Source organism: Lichenostomus cassidix, chromosome 3 (assembly GCF_008360975.1).
Source record: "Lichenostomus cassidix isolate B80296 chromosome 3, HeHo_3.0, whole genome shotgun sequence".
In the NCBI taxonomy this organism is placed as follows: Eukaryota; Metazoa; Chordata; class Aves; order Passeriformes; family Meliphagidae; genus Lichenostomus; species Lichenostomus cassidix.
Genome location: NC_139483.1, coordinates 57,386,636 through 57,410,057, shown reverse-complemented (window position 1 = coordinate 57,410,057; position 23,422 = coordinate 57,386,636). Strand labels below are relative to the sequence as shown.

The 23,422-nt window shown below is 38.9% G+C and overlaps 1 protein-coding gene across 5 annotated transcripts in view; it reads right to left on the bottom strand.

The window, feature by feature from the left end:
* Window positions 1-10,674: 10,674 nt before the first annotated feature.
* The window catches only part of STX7 (syntaxin 7), a 36,172-nt gene continuing 23,424 nt past the window's right edge, over window positions 10,675-23,422 (bottom strand). For 4 of the 5 annotated variants that reach the window (XM_085055935.1, XM_085055938.1, XM_085055937.1 and 1 more), the window contains 6 exons: window positions 22,450-22,587; window positions 21,742-21,794; window positions 20,919-21,009; window positions 20,605-20,677; window positions 19,557-19,639; window positions 15,460-16,864 (listed from right to left, as the gene is read on the bottom strand). In XM_085055935.1, coding sequence (XP_084912061.1) covers window positions 16,772-16,864; window positions 19,557-19,639; window positions 20,605-20,677; window positions 20,919-21,009; window positions 21,742-21,794; window positions 22,450-22,587 — 531 coding nt within the window. In that variant the 3' untranslated portion in view covers window positions 15,460-16,771. Of the gene's footprint in view, window positions 10,850-15,459; window positions 16,865-19,556; window positions 19,640-20,604; window positions 20,678-20,918; window positions 21,010-21,741; window positions 21,795-22,449; window positions 22,588-23,422 lie in introns of those variants that run through there. The other variant, XM_085055939.1, reaches the window with a different exon arrangement.

Here is a 23,422-nt window from a genome sequence, read left to right as displayed (position 1 = left end):
GATTTCTCAGAGGCATGAAAAGATTTGGTTTCAGCCTATTTCTGACATACCCTGTACTCAGTGGCATGCTTTGGGTTAGTTACCTGTTTGCTCTTCTCTTATGCAATTTAGCTTCCATGCAGGAAATTAGTGAATATTGAACATTGATTATAACAAATACTTAATGCAAAGTCTTTTATAAACATTTTGTAAAGTAGATAGTCAAGAGCTGCATCATCTTGCTAACAAAGAGCAAGAATTCTGTACTCACCTGTGAAATGTAAATGAAAACTCTTTTATTTACCCTTTTAATGTAATGATTTTTATCATTGGAATGACCTGCATGAATCCATCAATGCAATGCAAAAGAGTTAGAGAAGCAGCTTGCAGATCCAGTTGAAAGTTTTTACAGTGGGGTAATGCCTATGCTGAATAAAACCAGCTTCACTGACAATCTAGTTTGTGTTCAAGGTGGATAGGGGACTGAGATCAGGAAAGGTTTTGGGTTGAACTGGATGTTGTCTTTGGAATGCTGAGCCACCAGAATGGTTTCCTAGGGAACACAGCACAGGCAGAAGGCTTTGGAAAACTTTTCTTTCTCAACCCAAGTCTATTTCTTCAAGAGCAGCGAGGTGGACACATTCCACCCATGCCTCCATCACCATCAAACATTTCCTCAGGCACACATGATAAGCTGGCATGTGTTTAAAGTATTTATCGTAAAGAAAATACATTCAAATTTTGTATTGTCTTAACCTCCTCTACTAAGGTGAGAGAACAAAACTCCATGCTTATTTTATTAATGTTAATGTCTCTGCAGTGGGGAGAATAGCAATATAGCCATGCAAATGTTGTGTAGCCAGAAGTTGTGTATTGGTCTTTAAAGCTTTATTCCCCTCTTGTTCTTCTCCCCCTCCATTTTGCAAACACTTGAAAATTATTTTTACATTTTAATGTGGAAAATGACTACAATTTAATTGATCACTGTAAGCAGAGTAAGAGTATGAAGGCTTTTAGAAGTTTTTAATTCTCTTTCTATGCATTTTATGTCTTTGTTTTGAATTTTTCTTTTCTTTTGCTGGAGTAGTAGAGAAGACATGGTTGGTTTTGGTTTCAGATAGACCTACTAAGGAGATGCAAATTCTTCTTATAAAGTTATATACATTAATCACCAGAGCTGGAAGCAAAGTTTGGGACCAGTGAGTACAGAGGTGAACAATTTCTACCTTTCTTTCTTGATGCAGCCTGACTTTTGCTCAAGTTGGGATAGTTTTGGATCTCTGCTGTGCTACCTACAATCTACATTTTAAGCATTTTGGTTATCTCAAACTAGTATAAATAAAGACTAGTATGCTTTCAGCTATTCTTATGATGAGTTTGGACGCATGTCAGTTGATGTTTTAAATTACTTGCCTGAGGAGACAAAAATAAAATCATTGTTAGAAAAAGAATATTTATCCAGCCCTTTGCTCAGGGCAAAACCAGAATGATTTAGCTTTCTTTTCCTCATCAGCAGGCTGGTTTCTGCAGACATTGCCAAATTTCCAAATACCTTGACTCAAGTTCATAAAAGCTTCTTACTTCTCGTGGGAGAGAAAATTGGAAGGCAAGAGTTTTATTAGACCAGTTGGAAAAGCCAGCAGGATTTACAGCTAAGAGTTTCTCGTTTCTCTTGGTTGTGGTTGTTGTCTTTTCCCCTCTTTTACAAGTACCTCTGCAAAAGGAGGCACTTAGCTGCAGTCAGTGGTGCAGTATAATCCTGGGAACTGATTCACAGCAAGTCCCACAAGGGGATACCTCAGCAATGGCATTTTTACACGGTCATTTCTCCTCAAGTGTGGGGAAGAATTCATTCCCTTTCATTTGAATTTAACCTAATCTCAGGTTTTTTACTTTTCCTGACGGTATCTGCTCTGGTGCTGATGCTCTGTGAAGAGGAATAGCTTTCAACATACATAACTTTAAGGATAAATACCATTTTAAAGTGGTTACTTATGCTTCATATATGTCTTTGCTAAATTAATTACAATTCTAGCTCTCTGTCCATCTATCTGTCATGCAGGACGTAGATGGTTTAAATGCTTTTTGGCATTAGATATATAGAGATAGATATGTAATGTTTACATATTATTAAAAAGTTCTTTACTGTGAGGGTGGTGAGACACTGGAACAGGTTGTTCAGAAAAGTTGTGGATGCCCCATCCCTGGAAGTGTTCAAGGCCAGGTTGGATGGGGTTTTGAGCAACCTGGTCCAGTGAGAGGTGTCTCTGCCCATGACAGGGGAGTTGAAACTAAATGGTCTTTGAGGTGCCTTTCAACCCAAACTATTCTATGAATCTACAGTCTTTGCTGTTCACTCTTCAGGTCCTATCAACATCTGGGAGCACCTTCAATAAGGTAAAACCAGGAAGCTAAGTGTATCTCTCATTTCCCAAAACTTGTGAGAGTAATGAGTAACATCTGAGTAATTCACTTCCCAGGTGACAATTTTCTGAGACCACCTAAGCCAAATCCTCACGAGCAGGATCACCTTTTTCCCGTTTCAGACCTGAGAGATATCTGTCTAGCCTTCCAATTACGATGTCCATCAGTGCAATTTTTTTTCTCCTTTCTCCTTCTCCCTTTGGGTAGAATCCACTCTGATCCATCACCATTCTTCCTGTTAGAAAGCTATGTTAGGTGGCTGATCTTGGAAGCAGCAGTTTAGGCTCAAAACTGCTGTTCTGCACCTTATATATATATTTGACTGTGTGGAAGCTAACATGTCTGCTTTTGAAGGGGAGGAAGGCATTTCCTGGTCCCTACCCCTCACTACCTTGCTATCTGTCTTGATCTCATTTAGACACCAGCTGTTGGATATAGGTTTTCAGCCTGTGTGATTTTTGTAAGAAATTGAAGGCCATCCCTCTGTGCAGCCTTCACAAACTTCAATAAGCCTCCAGTTTCCTAAATCTAAATGAACAATCTCTGCTTTTTTTCCTAATTGGACAGATGGACTCAGAGAGCATACTTTACCTCTGGGTTTAGTTTCTCCCTCTTATTTATAATGTTAAAAGTAGCAGAACAAACACAAAACAGAAGGAGAGCAGGAGGAGGAACTTGGTGCCTTTGGGGGGATGTGCTGCAATGCAGAAGGGGAGAGCATCCCCATACATTACCCTCTGTGCAAACAGCTTGCACAGCCAGTCAAAGCTATAAATACACACAAGAAACAAAAATGTAGCAGTAAGAGAGTGCCAAATCTACCACATCTTCTAGACAACAACAGTAACTTCTGTCTTTCCCAGGAATTAAGATTAACTTGCAGTTACTGCATCTTATGAAAATGTTTCCAGAATTTTTCAACACAGCAAAGTATTGAACCCAAACCTGTTTTCACTGAAGTCAGTGGTAAATTAGTAATGCAAACAGGAGAAGTAACCTAATTTTTTGAGAAGGAAAACGTTTTTTGGTGGAAAAAAAATACCTGTCTCTAAAACTTCCAAGCACTCTGCTGAGCTTTTTTACTTTGAACTGATGCAATACATTTTGCTCCTGTATATATAACACTCCCATCCCTTCCCCCAGGCACTTACACACACACAAGATGGCTTGTATTGAAGCAAAGAAAATTCTGTTGATATGTGGAGTTTATAAATAAAGTGTGTGCATATAAAGTGTACACAGGTTGAGGGATAAGATTCTCGCCTGCTTATTCAACAGTAAGTTTACTGTAAGATTTCTGAGAGATTATGTTCAACATGGTCATCAGGAGAATGTCTGGACCTTTCTCCCGAATTTGTTGAGTTTCTTGTCATGGTCATAGATGTGTTTGTCAAGTTTACAACCTAGAATGATGAGCACTCTTACTATGAAAGTGAAAGGAATATGACAAAAAGCAATGAAATGAAAATCCCTAAAATTAACAAACGACATCACCTATTGACATTGTCATCAATGGATCAATAACATCCAGGGATACAGCAGCCTTGGAAAAGAAATAAAAAATGCAAGACCATAAGATCAAGTGTAAAAAGAAAAAGGAAGTCACAGGTATCTCATCGAAAAGGTAGCCTGGAAGCTGTGATGTTGAAAGAGATTGAGGCATCTTGGTAAATTATCTACTGAGCAGGAACTTCCACAGGGAAACAACGAGACAGAGTAGAACTGGCTCTGCCACCAGGGAAGTAGACAAACTTTGCTGTGCACTCTCCCCTCTGCCAGATCCACACACTAGAAAAACAGTTTAGAACCTGAAAATATGCAGAAAATTACCTGAAGTCTCACTGAAGCTCCCAAAAATCTTCCATTCCTTAGCTGTGAGTCAAAGGTAAGAGATGAATTAATTTTGGCCTGTAAAAAGCTATGGATTAATTTACAGGAAAAAAAATTGATCTGTAAATAAAGTTATGACCCAAATCATTGAAAGCAGAGCCTGTTCAAATTTGAAACAGGAAGGACAACAGTATAAAAAAATTACATGGTAACCATAGGTGATAGACCAGCTTCCCAAAAGAAATGGTGGGTACTCAGGCACTGCAGGTTTCAAGGCAGGACCCATGGTCAAGATATGCAGATATGGGCCAGATCAGCCTGGAGCTGTGAGTTGGACACAGAAATTTCTAGGTAGCATTTCATGGAACACAAAATTTCTGGGCAATCTTTTTAGGGATATGCTTTAGTGGTGGCATTGGCAGTGCTGGGTTAGTGGTTAGATTTGATGAACTTAGACATCTTTTCCAACCTAAATGATTCCATGATTCTATGGCAATCTGACATCAGAGTCACAGTAGCTCTTCTGGCTGTTACATTGGCAGGAGATAGCAGGACATAGTTTTTAAATAAAAAGGCTTCATCAGAAAGCTAAATTCCAATACTCAATGACAAACTATCATTGTAAAATATTTTAGTCCATACAATACAATCTGAAGCAGGTTCAGGCTGTCACACATGTCCTTCTCACTGCCTCTGAGCTGGATAAATAGATTACTTTCCCAGCCAAATCCCAAATGTTTACCACCATCATTTTTCTCCTATCTCTCCTTTCTTTTCCTACACTACTTCTCATTGTTTTACTGCCCTAAACACACCCTAACCCAGTGCTTTCCGAATAAGTGGACCCAAGATCATGCTTTTAAAGCTTTTAAACTTGCCTAGCTCATCATAGTTTTGACAAGAAAAGGCTTTTAAAATTTTTTAAATTTCTTTTTTCATGTTCACTATATTGCTCTGCCCCATATTTGTAGGAAAAAGTCTTGTAATTCCTTTGCAATGCCACCATTTACCTTCTCAGTAGCTGACTTTGTTGAGAGGATCTGCACAGGTGGTGTATGAGCATACAAGAACATCATATCTGGTTAAATACTCTTTTATGCTCAGTTTGATTATTTAAGAGTTACTCTAATAGAATTATTTATACATTTGTATTCTTATCCTTTTATAAAACAGCTGTGTGGAGGATACGATGTTACCAATACACATTACTTTACAAATCACTGACATTTTTTCTCAGACACTATGCAAATGTTGCAGAAAAACAGTAGGCATGGTGGACATGATTTCTAGACTTTTTGAGAAAGTTTAAGTTCAGACTACAGCAGAATTTTCTTCTAAACTTCAGGAGAAAAGCAGCTGTCTGGTTCTCCCATGTGAGTGCTATAGTACAGATTTGCAGCTGTCTAACATTCCTGGGCATAAACTTTTTCAAATTAGGGCTCACTTCACCAAAGCTGGAGTATTCCAAACCTAACTAAAAAAATCATTGCTTGGAGCACACAATACCAATCCAAAGCATGAATACATGTTATTTCAAGTTTTGGTGATGACAGGTTTGTTAATATACCCATGAGACTGTAGCCTGAAACTCAGACTTATGTAAGCAACCTATTGACATGTGACTGTACCAGCTGAGCTCAATAACCACGGACTATTTGTGGGGACTTCTGAGAGGAGCTGGATTTAACACTTTCTGCTGGTGATACCAGTTTGGGTCCTTGTTTGCTTTACAAGACATTATATGTCTCCAGGCATCCAAAGCTGCATGGCTGTGAGGGGAGAGCAAACATGCAGAAGCATCTGCCTGTTTCCTGGCTTTTGTTTTAACCAAAGCTTTAATTCCTTTTGCATTGGCCACAAGTCATGATATTAACAAAATAAGTATATAATCCCATTTTGACAATGGCAAATGTTGCTGGGCTGTGGAAAAAAGAATCTTTCCTGATAACCAAACTTGCTTTGAACTTCCAGGAGCTGCAGCTCTTTAATATGAAAAGCTAACAATTTTTAAAAATCTTAACTGCTTATTCTAATTTAGTAAAACACTTACTTTGAATATAAGGATCAGGACTGGTTACTTGACTCCTAAATTTACTTCAGCTCAGGCTGTGTGATTATCTTGTGATTGGGGTGGAGGAAAGCAGGGGAGAGGTTGCACAAAAAGAAAAGGAGCCCTCCTGTCCCACCCTTACTCCTCTACAGAAACACCAAAGCAAGGTCTGTCCTTTCCCCACTGTCAAAGAGAAAAGATTTCTGTGAGAAAAAAGCATAAAGATTGGAAAACAGCTCTGATTCCCATTTCTGCAGGATTGTGGGGTCAGATCTACCCTACAAGCTGTAAATTAACAGGGGTGCTCCTTCTGCAAAGCCAACAGCTCTGTTGTATTCAAAACAGACTTCAGCAGTCATTTCACATACAAACCATTAACAATGAGAACATAAGAGCAGTGGCTTTTGTGCAATCCAGATATGTGAATACATGTGCACAAAACATCCTTCTCAAATGTCCCTCCCGAGGGAGCTCAGAGGCCTCCCAAACTGCATTTTGCAAAAGACTGGGGGATTTTGCCTTAAATGCTCTGTGCTGGTGCCAAGATTTTAAGCAGCTGACTTGGGCATTGCTGTGTGATGATGGAATCTGTGAAGCACCTTGCAAACAGAAAATTCTTCCCCAGTCCATGATTGCTTTATGATACAGCTTTTTTTTTTTTTTTTTTTGTTTGGTTTGGTTTGGTTTTCCCTTTTCCTTCAATCAGCAGGAGACCAACATTTTGTTCTAGAAGCATAACACTCTGGATGTCACATATCTGTACCCATAATGGTTCTGCTTTAGTAGAAGAGCTCCTCAAGGAAGCAGTGAATTCAGCATCTTTCCCAAACCCTCTGGAATCTGGAGAAGGTGGTCACAGTACACATCCATCTGTGGTCACAACCTCAAGAGGTTCATGTGATACCAAAGCTGTTGTTGACCTCTTTCCAACCTAGATGCACATCATTTTCAGTAAGTAGTGGTATTTCACAGACTTTAAATCATAATGACTTTTTTTGTTTAGCTTCATTCATCTCTCACTATTCTTACAAGCCTGACATTGCAATAGCCAAACTCTCAGTCTGCAATTAAATAGAAGGTCTACATGTGATGAATTTTAGTTTGTTGGTGCTGTACTGCAATTTCACATTGCTAAGTATAGACCAGAGTCTGACTCCTCAGCATTTTTCAGGAGCATCTGTGTTATTTTAGCACCATACTCTTGTTATCCCTGGTAGGATGTGAGGTTGCAGTCCAAACCCAGACTTCCCTGCAAATTGCTAGTTTATTGCTCACAGCCTCTTGTTGGAGTTTTCTCTGTGGAGTACATCACTGCCAGCTCAAGGGACATCCATAGTCACCTGTTTATTCTTCCATAAAACCTGCATCTGGACTAATTATCTAAAAAAAAATATTCTTGAGAGTTTTCCAGATAACATCTGTAGATCTTGGGCAGATCTTGCACTGTGTCACCAAACTGTACTCTTACAATTGGTGGGAAAAAAAGCCACACATGGGGTGATTGGTGTGGAGGTTGTCCAGGTTGTTCTGATCCTCTTTGAGAGAGAAGACAGCCTAAGCAGGAATGCCACAGCATCTCAGGCTTCAGACTCTACTTCTAGGCTGTTGCCTGAGTTTCAAAGAGACACTTAGGGTTTGTTGATTTGCCTTGTTGGGTTTTTTAAATAAATAATTTCCCTGTCACTACCTCAGAAGCAGCACAGTTCAGAGGTGCAGTTGTCACCTACTTGTTCTCATCCAAGATGACTCCTATGCAGCAGCCCAGACTAGCCCCAGTCTTGTGCCATCCTGTAAGTCTTCTTCATCCCCTTGCCCACAGCATCTTTCAGGGAATAAACACGCAAGTTACCTTGGCACCCATTAAAAGCAAATCAGTATTGTTAGCACCATAATGACTAATAGTCATTAAGCACTACTCAGCACAGTGGGAAGTATTCTGTAATGAGTATCCATGGAAAATTTTGCAACCCTGAATAACTAGAAAAAAAAACCAAGCAACTCCTAAAAGGAGCTTGTGTTAGAGCTTGGTTAAATTATTTTTAAACAACTTGCATTATCCTTTCTCATTTTGATTTACAAACCCCACATGTTTGTTTTCTCTTTATCAATCAGAATTTTTTTGTCAGACAAATGATTTCCTGGTAAAGCATCTGATACTGTTGTACTTTTAGCCTTTTTTAAATGCTTTCACTCTGATTTTGTTAAGGACCTCATCAAAAGATCATCTGTGTATCTACAGGGCAAAGCCTAATGAAGAAAGATGCAGGATTTAGCTGAGGAACCTCCTCCCTTCTCCGTCTAGAAATAATTTCTGAGGACCAGCCCAAATTTGTGTCTAAAAAAGAAACCCAACATTTAGTTGCCAGATGAAAATATCCAAAGTGTTGGCATGATAGAGCAGCAAGTCAGATTAGCATAAGATTTTACTACATCTTCCATCCCAACTATAATATTTTGTATACATATTTCAAATTATATCAGTCTTGAAGAGTCATGTCCTTGCATTCCTTTGGGGATTGGAGTTGCTGCATACAAGCAGAGAACACAGCTTGGGGCAGAGTTCTTGTTAGAAACATCCCAACAGAATGGAACAAAAGTGTTGCAAGTATGATTTTGGTGCAAAGGAATCATGTTGCAAAGTACAAATGAGCAAACTTGCATTGGCAACATCTCATATTTCAATAGCACCTTCCTGACAGAACAGCAAAGATGAGGTGGAATGAAAGTAATGAAGAACAAAAAGCAATTAAAATACAACACCCTCTGACTTTTCAACCTCAAGGATGTTATCAAGGCAAAAATATTTATGCCTTCCTGAAATTTTGAATATGCTTTAATAAAATATCTGACTTGCTAAGTCTTTGAATTTTTGAGACTGACAGACATTTGTCTCATAACTACTCATGCATAGCCAAACTGAATTATGCCTGTATATCTCAATTTCTTCATATTACTAGGATGCCAATACTTTGGTCTTCTTAATCCTTTTGAAAGCCTTCCTAACATGTCCTGCTTCTGCTCCAGCCCTCTTTGCATTTTTACTCCAAATGCAGCCCTCCCAGAAAACAAGAAAATAACTGGCAAGTCAATAAAAGTTCAGGGAATTGACCACTTCCCCAGAGTCATAGCCAAAATGACTCCACCAGACTACTGAATTCTCAGGAATCAAATGAAACACAACATGCAGAACAACTTCTCATTTTTTCCCTCCCAAAGCTGTAAAACAACAACAGCAAATATAGTTTTTCTGGCTGTGGAGAAGGACAGCTTCAGAAAGCTATTCATAGAACAGTAATTTCCAAGATTTGAGTCATCTGTATGGGGTGACAGTCAGCCACCATTTATTGCCCAGAACAATGTTGCATAGTGTTATTCAGTACAACCCTCCACAGTCACATCCCGTTTCTCAGACCTACTGTTGTTACATTTGTTTCTGCCTTCTCTGTAGCACAAGTTATAGAAAGATCCTTGTCTGTCTCTCCCACCTCATCCTCTCCCCTCAAATATTTTTCTTACTTTCATTTAGTCTTGTGGTCTTTCCATAATATTTCTGGGTTTTCAGAATTCTTCTAGTCTATGTGCATGGTTTACAAAATATCCCTTTAGCCTTTTTTTGTAGAGCTGTGTTTGCAAATGGATGAATCATAAACCTCATAATATTTTTTTTTCTTGAGAAATCATTTCTACCTAAAATGCAAAGGAGTTGCAGTTTAGCTAGAGAGTTTATGAATATCATATGTCTCGGGGAAGAAACCTGAGGTCAAACTTTTTTGGTCCTGGCAATGTTCAGAAGTAAATTTGGGACGGGGGGCAAGCAGAGGGAGTGACTGGAGGGTTGACTTGCAAGGAAATGCTTGGCTCACTGGGCACTTGCCTGCTTTCAGGTGCAGTTCCTTCATAAAATTAAAACTGCAGGGATTAAATAACACAAAAAATCTCATTCCAGTGTCTGCCAGAATAAACAAACTGAATTTTCCTCTTTACTGGAAAGAGCTACACTAAGATCAAGGCTATAACTGGTTGAGAAGTTCATGGGAGATTCTGAATTGATGATGTGACAGTGAGTGAATAAAATGTTTGTTCCCAGCCTAGAACTACTGACTTGTACAGCAATCATGTAGCCAACCCAAGTGACCTTATTTGCAGAAAGAAGGTCACAGTGGGGTAGGCAGAGCCTTAAAGCAGAGCTGGTTCTGCCTGTACAGGCTGCCAGGCAAAGGCTGGAGCAGAGGAATAGTTGCCAGTACAAAAGGCAAGACCAGGAAAAGTCATGCAGTATTGCTTTAAAAATAAAAGACTTCCTGTTTGGGTGAATCGACACAATGTTAAGATCTGATTATTATGCTTCTTAGAGAGACGCCCCTGCCCAAAATAAAGTGCAAGTGAGACCATTTGTCAAACTCAATAGTACAGATTTTATTTAACAGTAAATGTCAGGCAGAGAGACACAGAAAGAAATAGAAAAGAAAGGGTGAGAAACAGATTAAGCAGGAAAATAGTCACCACCCCTGTGGATCCAGTAGCACCTCATTGCTCCTCTTCACCCTGGTCCCAGCGGTGGGGGTCCTAGGAAATGCGGGACAATGTTATAACAAATAATAACAATGTATTATTATAATTTCAGGTGTACACCGGAATGCCTAAGCACCTCTCCTGCAGGGGACAGGCCTCTGGTGGAAGGCCGCAGGAATGACTCTGCGGGTCTGTGATGGTTTATGGCCCCTTCTAAGACATGACAGCTACTTCCTTTACAACTGAGCCAAAACCCTGCAGACACCCCAAAACTCTGCTCCTCCCCCTGAGCTGTGGGGTGAGTGTGTACACCTGGCATCGGCAAAGGAGTCTGTGGCCTATGGCCTCCCCCTGTGGGACACTGACAGCTAATTTTCAGACAGGCCCCTGAATTGACTTTCCTAGTAGGTACACTCTTCTCCCCCAGCCTTGTTTACTACTCCTTGGACCTGAGATAATTGAAAATTAGTGATGCCCTGTGTGGCCACTCAGGTGACAGATTGCCCTTTTCCAGGGATGCCACTGTGGGGTTACAGTAGATGAAGGATAGTGGCTACTGCTGTAGACAACTCCCCTTCAAGCCTTCAAGGCTTGCAGTTCCCTGCTGGGGATTTTACAAACTAATTTGTAAACTAACAGAAATAATACAAAGCAGGGACAAATGGTCTACTTTGCTTCTCTATTTAAAGTTCTCTTACTATTCTAAATAATGGTTTGCTGAACACATCAAAACTATGGCTGATACAGGATAAGAAAGCCTCAACTTGTTTTTGTCACCTTACAAAGACAGTTTAATTTTAATAAGCATTTCTACTGCCCCAAACTTCTTCAGCCTAATTATCCGACAACACAGTGGCTAGCCAACAAGATTATATTTGTTCTTTATCTACTTGAAGAAAACTGTTGGAGAACAGCATATTAGACAATGAGGCATCTCCATATTTCAGTACTACTGTGGCAGAGAAGTTCTTGAAGACCACAAGATTTAAAGGTCTAATTCTTCTCTTGTGCTGGGCACTATGGACCCAGTTTTGGGGTTTCAGTTTCCTCTGCATTGAGAACATCTGGGTGTATGAAAGGGGAGGGGGGGTGGGTGGGAGTAAACATGGTGCAGATGGCAGGGAATATATCTATCTAGCCTCTCCACAAGTTGGTGGCTGATGATCTATTTTAGAGGAGAAAAGATCCTCCCCTTGTTCCTGCTCACCTCCTTTAGATAAAGGTCCATCCAGCCGGCAGGACTGGGAGCAGCTGAAGCTGTTGCTGAGGAATTCCCTGTGGGTCTTGGAGTCCTTCCTACTAAGCTGCAAACCTGGCAGCTACAGTGAGCTCCAGCAGCTTTTATGAGTAAAGGTGGGAGGGTAGATTATCATTTATACTGCCTGGATTATGCATTGTGCCTACTCCTCCCCACCTTTATTATCTCTTCAGACTTCAATCTGTACTGCCAAAGACCAAACATTTTCTGCATCAGCATTAAATAAAGGAAAAGCACAATGACAGCTCAGTCCAGGATGAATCTTGAAGGGAGGAGTGAACAGTGCTGCCAATGACTTCCATTTTTTTTTTGTGTGTTTATTTTTACTTTTCCCCTTTTACATTTTTTTTTAATATGAAAGACATATTTTAAAATGTAACAGTAATTAAAAAGAAGAGCTTCAAGCTGATTCATTTTCTTGTACTAACAAGTATTTTAATCTAGGTTATTTTTGTCTTAAATCAGAAAAATGTATTTTATCAGCAGGAGCAAAGTGTTGTGGTCATATACAGACATATGACTATTAAAGTACCTGTCTGATATTTGAAATAGTGATACTTGGGATAGGAGCAAACCAAATCACTGCAGCTATGTTCAAGACTAGACATTCAATGCAGCCAACAGGAAAAGTTAAGAATGAGTTGTATTAAGTAGCAAGTTACAGCATCGTTTGTTGCACTCTGCCTTTAAAAAAATAACACTTTTCTACCTTTTCTGTTTATTCCTGGGTTTGTGGAATTCTTTACTATTATGCAAACACATGACTCCCTTTATCACAGAAGGATATAATGTATCAGGAAACACAAAACTAAGTAAATGCTTTGTTATCTACATTCTTAAACTACAGAAACCTCTGCAGCATCAGGGACACCATCGGAGACCCCTACAAGGACAAAGATGCCTGGAAGCTGATTGCTTTCAGATATTTATTCTTGCAACTCTTATATTGCAATAGCATCTAGAGTGGCTCTGCAGGTGGGCACCTCATCAGAGGATAATTACTCCTCACTCCACAACAGCTTTGGGTGAGAGCTCTGGACTTAATTGCAGACTGAAAGGGAAAGCTGTGTGGTACCCACTTAAGCACCACTTTGCACCGCAGGTACCACAAGAAGCAGAAAGTCATCAACTGTTGATATCCAGCAGAAAGGAGATCTCTGCACTTTCCTCTCTCACTGATGCTCTTGAAATCATCAAATAGGTTCAACTAGAACTAAACAAAAGCAAAGCAAGTAACCTCTTTCAAATGTGATACCAAACAATGTAGTCCTTGAAACATCCCAAAACAGCGATCGACTACAAGGGTGCTGATTCAACTTCACTTACAGATTGTCATCCTCTCCCTCCCCCCGCCATTACACCACTTAGTCCATCTTTTTTTCATTCTACTTTCAAAGTAGGTTTCAAACTACTTTTGATATCTAAAATCTAGCCCACACCTCTGATATCAAACATATTTGCTGACGATATACACACAACGTGCAGATGGATGACTTAAGGAGACTCCACTGTATGAAGTCATCTTGAGGACATTGCATACCCTGTTGATTATCAGAACAATTTCCAAAGGGGAAAAAAAGAAAAACCTTTAAAAAAAGGTTTAAAAAGCTGTGTGCCCCTTTCAGTTCTTTGAAAAAGTAGATTTTCAGTTCTTTGAAAAAGTAAGAAAGAACAGAAAAGCCCCCCTGGTGTGTGGTTAAGATAACTACAAAGGAACTATTCTTAGCAGGTTCCTTCAGTAAAATGGAAGGTGCTTTAATTGCATTTTTTTGGCCTTGCTAATCTGACAGATATTGTTGGATAATTTAGAACAGCCAAAATCTTTGTTCTAAAAACATCGACTCATACATGTTATCAAAAAAATGTTTTATTGGGTTCTTAATAGATACCAAAGCTTCCTTTAAATACTTGGAAGTTGCATTTCATACATTTAAGAGTGTATGCATGTAGAGGAGGGAAACGACAGAGAGAAGCTCCAGTAAGAGCAGCTTAGAAAGTATTTATGCCCCCCAACATGGACACTAAATACAACTCCTCCCAGCACTTTGTTTCTGCCTAATCAAGTTTGAAAATTAACAGCACCAAGATCCTTAATGAGCAATTAGGGCCTTGCAGGCTGATCGCTCCAACAGGTACAGGAGCTTGTGTGTGAACACTCCAGTGCTGTCCTCCCCACCAGCCCCCACCTCACAAGATGGGGCAGCAGCCACCGTGCCTGCCAGAACCATCCCTGTGACTTCTGAGAGTTGGCCCTTCATCTCTTCCAGAGGTAAAGGGCTCCCGTGTCCCTCCTCTGCTGGGATTCAGGACAGGAAGAATTCTTTCATCTGAGAACATGTAGGGGAGGAATCCCCACACCACAAGCAGGCGTTTATTTAAGTAAACCAGAAATAAAAGCAAGCAAAGCATCCACAGGGACTCTCAGCAGTGCTCTTCTCCATCGCAGTGCCCCAACCACTAACACCAGAGTGCAGCTGAACAGGTGCATGACTCTGAAAATAAAGAGCCAATTCCATGTGGGAAATAAAGACATGCAAACAAACCAGACATAGAAGAAAAGCAGAGCCAGCAGGTTGCAGCAGGAGCTTGGGAAATGCAATGCTGTGCAATTCGCAGAATTTCCAAGGCATTTCATGTAGTTGCCCCTGGCTGGTTCTCACCAGCTCCTGATAGCTGAAGCTTTTATGTACTGGCTATTGCACCTTGCAGTCACTACTGTACAAACTCAGTGAAGAGGGTATTCACCCGTTTATAAGGTAACCAATCAGTAAATACACCATCTCCTCCCAAGAAGAATATTCTTCAAGGTGGTAAGCATTTTAGTAGAGACTCCTCCTAGCAGAAAACCAAACAAGCGGACAAATGCAATGTAACAAGGATCAAGCATATCCAAATTTCTGATCTGTCATGAGTCAGAGCTGAAGATCTGCTGCCAAAGAGCTCTTTCCCTTCCTCAGCATGTCAACGGAATCAGTCACTGACAGAGGCAGGTATGAGGTATTATAACAGAGAAAAGATTCTCCTGGGCAAATAGGATCAGGTCATTCCTCTGTGCCTGTCTGCAGTAGTGCAAAGAGTTTGTTAAACATTAAAGTCAGGAAATTTCCAAAGTCAGTTTTAGACAGTTCACTGGTAAGAAAGCTACCCAGCCAAAATGCTGACTGCTGTTCTAGTTTAGATTAGTGTCAGGGCATTAGCATCACTAGGTAGGAATGAAAGATCCACGAGCATTTTCATTAACCATGTGAGATGCAGTACTGGAAGAGAAGTTCCCCTGGGCTGCCTCACCAGCTGAGCTAAAATTCCCTGGAGTTGTTCAGAGAAGTTTCAATCATTTACATAAAGACAAAGACAGCTGTGCTTTTAAAGATGGATTCTGAAAAAAAACCCAACTACCAGAAAAGTCTACTCTTTAAAAGACCTTTATTTTGGTTGCATGGTTACAATTCATTTACACTTACAGTTAGATTGTTCCCAAATAATATTTCATAGCCCACCACGTATACAGTGCATTCTCTACCAGTCTGGTGTGGAAGAATTTTATAAAATACAGATTAAGTAACTTTTTCATCTGTACACTTTTCAGATTAGTTCATCAAGATTAAGTAAAAAGGCAAATAGATTAATTGGCAAAAAAGGGTTTTTACAATTTTAATATATTAGTACAAAATGGCACAAAAGGAAAAAAGGTCATTTTAAAGGCTATAAGCGTCAAACTTCTTAGACACTTTCAGTCAGTTCAACCAATTTTAACTTAATTTCAGATACCAGTGTTGAACTTGGAATTGAACTTGTAATCTTTTCTTAAGCTGTGTGAAAGACATCACATACAACTTTGGACCTGTTCATGAAAACTAAATCACAGCAGTTTCAGAACAATGACATTCAAGTGCAGCTAGGAAGTTTGGGGATTTTTATTCTTCCCAATAAGTCTATGAAGTCACAGACTAGAGAATATTTTCATCTAGCCAAACTCACTCACGCACACTTCAGATGCAAAGATACCAGATGTGTGCAATAACACATAGTAATTCTTAATGCAAGGACTGGAACAAAAAATCCACATAATTACATCATTCACCTTACACACCTTTGCAGGAGGCTTCCAGACATAACCATACTCAATGCCAGATACAGAGATAAATGGAGCATCTAAAACATTTCAAGCAAACTGAAGGCTTAATTCACAGGCTTCAGGTATGAGAGATCACACCAATTTCAGCAACCTATGTTTTATTTTTTAACCACCCATATCAAATGGGTAGGTGAATGTGATGGAAGGGAAAGAGAAGAGATACATTTCTAACTTAAAAATAAATTCTGAGATGTGAATTCATTGCCTCAAGCAACAATTCATGAACTTGTTTTGGCAGCAACATTTAGCAATAACCCAAAAGGTAATTACCCACCCTGTTAACACAAATTATCATTACTTTGATTAGTGCCCTAAACCTTAAGATGTTTTGATGTTTAAGTTAACGGAACAGTTTATGACCTTGACTGTTTTATTCTGGTAAGACACATCCAAGAGGGCAGGTAGTTATACTGATGGCAGTACTGAGAACATTATTTCTCAGGTTAAAACAAAAAGTCTTATAAAAAAAGTAAGTGTGATGAAGTACAGAACCACTATTTTATTCAGCTTCACAATGAGCAAACCATGACTAGGAATTTCCTTTCCTAATTTAAATACAAATTACAAAGCTTTCTCCAGAGACTTATTTTGTACCTAACCATATGAAGAGTCCAATAAGCAATGCTACAACAGCAAGTATGATAATGAGTATGCACATCTTCTTTCGTGATCTTTGCTGCCAACAGAGAAAAAAAACAAGTTGATTGAAAACTGTACCACATCAGAACATCAGAAAACTGTTTTTATGGTTCTACTGCTTGTGCAATCTAACTAAATTGTAACTATCATAAAAAGATGTTCAAGTCATATAAAGACATTCAAGGAAAATTAAAAAAGCAAAGTTATCTACATTATTTTATGGCTATATTATTCAACAGAATTATTTTGGTATTTTTTGGTGCACAGGATAAATTAATGAAAGAAAACATGAATGAATGTAATTAGAACACTGATAAGTTTTGTAGGGGGAAGTAACACTGGGGGTAGTAATATGAGAGCAGAGGTGACAGCATAGAGAAGAAAACAGACAATCAATTACACAAGAGGATGTAGAAATGGTCTGCTAGGAAAAAAAAAGACTATTAGTGTACATACAGAAGGGCACAACTGATTACAATCTTAGAATGCTGTGTATCCATTCACAGTTATTTTAAACGTGTTTTTGCTAAGTTTCATAGGTACAACTTACTCTTATAGAAAGAAGAGAAAAAAACAATCAAAAACCCACAAAGAACAAAAAACCCAAAAAAACAAACCAAAAACCCCAACCCAAAACAAAAAAAGAACAACAACCACAAAAACACCACAAAAAAAACCAAAACCAAAACCAAACAAAAAAAGAGCCAACAAACCAAAGAGACATGACTAGAGACCCACTTATATAGACGCCACTACAATAAAGTCTAAATTATGAGCACATTGAGAACTTTCACATTTTCTATACAGGTCTGTAAATTAAGATACCAAAGCATTCAAGAACAGCAGCAAGCTGTCATCCTTTATCTGAAAGATATGAAGGTTTCCTTCACAGGATGAAAGAAAATTACCAAAGGGTTTCTCCAGCTCTTGCTGATAGCCAAGGAATAACAACACTCGGATCTTGGGATTCTAGGCCACAGCCCCAGAAATAAAGCCAGGCTGTGCTGTACTTGGCAAAAGTTCTTCTGCCTGGGTGGTTTTGATGTTTTGGGTTTTTTTTAATTTTCCCCTCTGAAGAACAACATCTGTGTCAGTTCTTCATTGAAGCTGTCAGTTCTCTGCCCAGTACCACCCAGACCACCAAATTTCTTAACAATTCTCTTCTTCTAGTTTTATTGTTTCATTGCCACTTCTCCCACCATCAGGGTAGGATTTCTTCATTTCATTGTTTGCTGGAGTATCTTCCTCCTGTGGACATTCTCTCCTTACACTCACAGTCTCTTCCTTCTTTTTTCTGCTGTCCCCCTCTTACCAGCAATGCCTTGAAGTCAAACATTTCCCCTGCAATACTACTTAACCAAGGCAGGCAAACTTATTTCCACATACAACTGATCATCATTTCTACAAGTACTGAAGCAACTGTGGAAAAGGGGGAAAGAGAGGAGAGCAGCCTGGCTTTGCCCTAACTGCTCTGCTGTGTGTATGCACTCCACATGGCAGATGAGTGATGCAGAGCTCATTCAACCACAAACAGGAGCTGTGAGGGCTCCAACAGCCTCATCCCTCTCAGCACACCTGGGCCTCTAACACATCCTTGAGGGGGTCAGGACAGATATAATAGTTGCTGAAATTTTTCAGCACCTCAGAACAAGGATAAGTTTCCAAGCAAAGGAAAATTCAAATCCAAAGCAAACTACACAGTCCTTTCAACCAAACACAGGGCAACTCTGCTGTGTTTGGTCATTCCTGAAAGAACCACTGAACAGAAGCTTGTCAAGTCTCAATATCCTTCTTCTGAGATTGGAAGATATTCATACTTTCCTCCTCAAAATAAAGCATGAAGTTTTTAATTTTAAATTTCAACCAGAAAACTAATACCTTCCACTGAAAATTTGCGCTGCTATTATTTTTTTTCCTGATTTTTGTACTTAGTGTGTCAGTTAGTCCCACTGAGAATACAGTTCAAGGATGCATCCTCTCCCACTTCTGAAATCAGCAGGCAGTCTTTCAGACATTCTGTCATTCATGTACTGTCCTAGCTACTACTAACACACATAAGAGGATTTTAAAAAAAGAGTCAAAGTACTAACTCTAACGTAAAGGGGAAGATTAATTACTAATAAGATTATTTCTAATAAGTTCCAAAAATGTTATAAAGAAGTGGCATTTAAAGGTATTTAAAAGGCTTTTCAAAAAAGTTTGACAGTTTGAAATATATTTTCAGCATAAGAGTAGCAAATAACAAAAGCTGGATATATACAGCTTTGGGAAGATTTTAGGAAAAATTGGTGCTAAATGGCCACATCTTCAGAAGACTTGCATTCCTATCTTCCCGACTCCTCCAGTGATCTCCGGAGGCTTGCTCTCCCATATACAGGAACGTTTAACTTCTTGAATTATAAAAGGAAGAGTCTGTTTGTGCAAGGTTTTCTTGTTGGTTTTGGGATTTTTGCTTGTTTGTTAGTTTTAAGTAAAGGTTTAATTCCAGGTGCTCTCGTAGAATCACAGAAGGCTCTGAAACAGCCTGGCTGGAAACAGCCTCACAGGAAACCCAAAGCTTTCAGAAGTCACTGACTTTTGTTTTATAGTGACCTGGAAATACCATTGTAGTCTAACATAAACCTTAAAGTCTTCAAGCCTTTAGGAACTTGCTAGGCAAAATCTGAACTGCATAAGAAAGTATAAGTCAGGACTACTGCAGAAGGACAGCTTCACACAACTGGCATTACCTGGTAGTTTGCTGCTCTTGACAGCTGCTGGTTTGCTTGCTGCACATGTACATCTGCATTTTCCACATTGGCTTCTATGCTGTCTTTGTTTTGAAAGGAAAGATTTCAAATTTGGTTAGTCATAACCTAGACAAAGGTTTGGAATGCTGAAATATACTTGAGAGGATATATAACAGCTGTCCCCAAATGCTGGTGTCTTCATCAGTATCCAAAGTTTTGTACCTTATATTATTAAAGTTTGACTCATCCTATAATTATGCCTGAGTTAATTTCAGCACTGCCCAGGCAGTGATTGGCTGAATTCCTGTCAGGTTATACCTTCCCTGTTCTACATGCAGGGCTAAAACTTAGATACCAACCAGGGTAGAAATTTTCAGTACTTCTACCATTTTAAATAACCTTTTACTTGTCTTCCAACTTGCTACTGACTACTCTCTGCTCAGATTAAAGGAAATCCTAAGGTTTACAAAATGAAAGGAAACAAACAAAAAAACACCCCTAAAGGCATGATTCTTATTTGTTATTCTGCTATACTGACACAGATTTCATATTTTCGGTAGAAAAACAGAACAGATTATGGGCTAAGATGCTAGAAAAAGCCCTGAAAATATTTGCTAGACACAAACTGCAGCATGGCTTAGCAGCTGACTTGGAAAGTGTATTCCCCAATCATATTTTGTTAATACAATAAACCTGCATGAAAGGCAAAGCATGGACCTTTGTTGAATCTGCACACTTAGATCCATTAGCAAATACAGTAAAATGTCACACATAAACTCCCATTTTGTGTACAAACAGTTCAAAAAACTAATTTAAAGACATTTTATGCACATGAAAAACTATATAGTGTTTTAAACTACATTTTAAACACACTTTCTTAATGTATTCTCAGTCATCTCAGCCAGTCTACCTATTATTAGATTACACCTGATTTACTTTAACATTGATATTCCCATTGGAGGAATTTTTCCAGTAAAAGAAAGTTCTACATTGCAGCTCTCCAGAGACTCTGAATAAAAGTTTTTCATAATATTTAGATTGGACTTACCTATCACGTCACCTTGTTCATGAATCATCATTCCTAGATCTTTGAAAATTTCATTGATGTCCATAATATCAGCCTGCAAATAAACAATCGAATCATTCATGGACATCAGACATTGTAGCCTCTAAATGCATTTCAATATAAATACTGTTCCTTCTTCAGGGTGTGCACCCATGACTCTTTATACTACAGGATTAAAAAAACCCTTAATGTGCTCATTTTGAAGGTTTTTCTGGTACTTTGAGACCAAGTTTATCATAATCAAGCCATCTATCAAATCAAAATTGTATTCTGCTATAACATTACTTGTACTTTACCTCAAGCTGCCTAATGGAAGATTCCCTCTCCTCAATAAGACGGAGGTCATCTTCTGTAATTTCTTCATCTTGCACTTGTGCTTGTGGTTGACTATCAGACATAAAAACAAAAACAAAACCCATGCAGAATTGAACAAACACAATGAGAAATTTTTCAGAAGGATAAAACTACAGTTAAGTTCATAGCACATTTTACATTATCAGTTAATAAAGTGTGTGTTTTTACCCTTGCCAGTCCCTGGCTAACAGAGATGGCATAACCACCACAGCTTTGGTGTAAGAGGGCTGCTCTAGCAGCAGGTGGCTGACTGGAAATTCTAAGTATGAATACAAAGTCAAAATTCCTTCTGAATCATAAACTGCAGAATTTACACCTAACTATGCGACAAAAAGGAATCTGAACTGAGAAGCAGTTTTTGGAAAGTATGGAAGCGATGGGAGATCCCAGTAAACACTGGGACCTTACCACAACAGTTTTATTTTATTCAGGTTGGACTCTTCTTCCTAATTTGGATCTCAGAAAGCCCAAATGCTGCTCAGGGGTTCTAAAGGAGATGGTTACAGGTGAAGCATCAAGAAAAAAAGGGGGGACATTACATGAACTGCATCTTTTTCTGCCCATCTGTGCCACCAAAATCTCTTCTCTGCGCTTGCTTTATAGAAGAAAGCCTAACTTAACAACCTGCCCCAACTTTCTTAAAAAAGGCAACAGATCAGAAAAAAACAAACCCAAAAAACCCAAATAAACCATGGGCAGCTTGCTTCCCTGCAGCCTGTTTATTATTCTGAGATAGGTTAAGGCATATTAAGTAAATCAACCTACCTGTCCCAAGAGACAAGTGTTCCTTCTTTGTAGTTATCTTCTGGAGCCCCACCCTACATGATCAGTGTTTAAAAAAATAAATAAAACATTATAGCCCTGAAAGAAGCACTGTCAGCATTTCTGTAAGGAGCCAATACTAGAAGGTTTTTAGTAAGTCAATTTCAAACTGAAACATGATTTGACACGTTCTCATCCTGATTTTGCTTTATGCATGCATAAGGCTGAAACATAAGCAAAAGCATTCAGCTCAGTAAGTGCCTGCTACAATTTACAACAACGTGCATTTGGCACAGAGTGAAAAGGCAAAATTGATACACTGACAAGGAAAATTTCAACATCTGAAGCTACTCAGCACTTCTCCACCTTAATTTTTCACCAAAATCTGGCAAGTCATTCTTCCACATAGGAAAAAATCTATTGATATCTAAAGGTAGAGCAAAAGCATTTCAAAATCTACAAGAAGTTGCTTTTGCAAGATCACAGCCATGAACACAGGGGCAGTTCATGGCTTTGTCTGACAAAGGCAAGAAAAAAGTAACAGTTCTCCAGGAAGGTGATTACAACTTAATGCACAAAAGCATATAGCGCATGTTCTGCAGCATTTAGAGCTGCTACCTATGAGCTAAGTAGCACTGTGGAGGCAAACCTGACACTGAACACCACTAACATCAATGAAAAGAATATACTGGCACATTTTCGGATACTTACAGACACCCTTGAGCTGGCTCTTACTCTGGCTACAAAGTCTTTTTCTTTCTCAGCAGCTTGCCTTTGGAGTCTTTGGAAATTTGTTAGTGCTGTGGTGAACTCCCCCACAAGACGGTCTTTCTGTATTTTTCTTTGACGCTATAGGAGAAAAAGTTTTACCAAGTCAAATGAGCTCAGGCTTTTCAAAGCTTTAACATTTCCAGTCTGCTAAATACCAGGGCATATATACTCTTTCTTCTAAATTGGTGTAAGGGAAGGCTGTCAACAAAACCATTTGCAATTCCATGGACAAATCTTTTTTCCTTATGGGATACATAACCACAAAAATTAAGGCATTTAAAGAGGAAAACAATGTATTTATTTTCATTTAACAGCTGGAAATGAGAAATGGGCAGGGATAAGAAAGCTTTTACTTTCCTTATCTGCTGATAGTAAAACCTACTGCTTTGGTGTGAAATATTTTCACACCAGGAATGCTAAAATATGCAAAGGAATGGGGAGGAAGGGTGCAGCAAAGAAAGAACAGGGCACTTCATATGTATTTTACATAAATGCTGGAAATACATATTGAACTGAAGCCTGAAGTGTGTTCACATACCCCCTTAAGTGCTTTAGAACGGGTACAAAAATACTTGAAATACTTGTTCTAACCTTTCAGGTTTTGGGTTTTTTTTGTTTGTTTGTTGGCTTTCTTTTAAGATGTAGTGAAGGGAAGAGGAATATTGGGCACTCAGGAGAGCCTCCACCATATTTTCCTAAATGTATACACACATTGTCTCTCACAAATTTCTGAAAGGTTGTCATTTGCCACTCATAACTGTTATTTATGCATTTTGTTAAGACATAGCTTTGATAAAAGGAGTAAAGTAAAACAGTAAAACATCTCACTGTGAACTTTTTAGCTCCAAGATAAGGAAACAGATAAAAGACAACAAACTAAAAATACTTTTCCTGAGCTAGAAGTTTTATACCA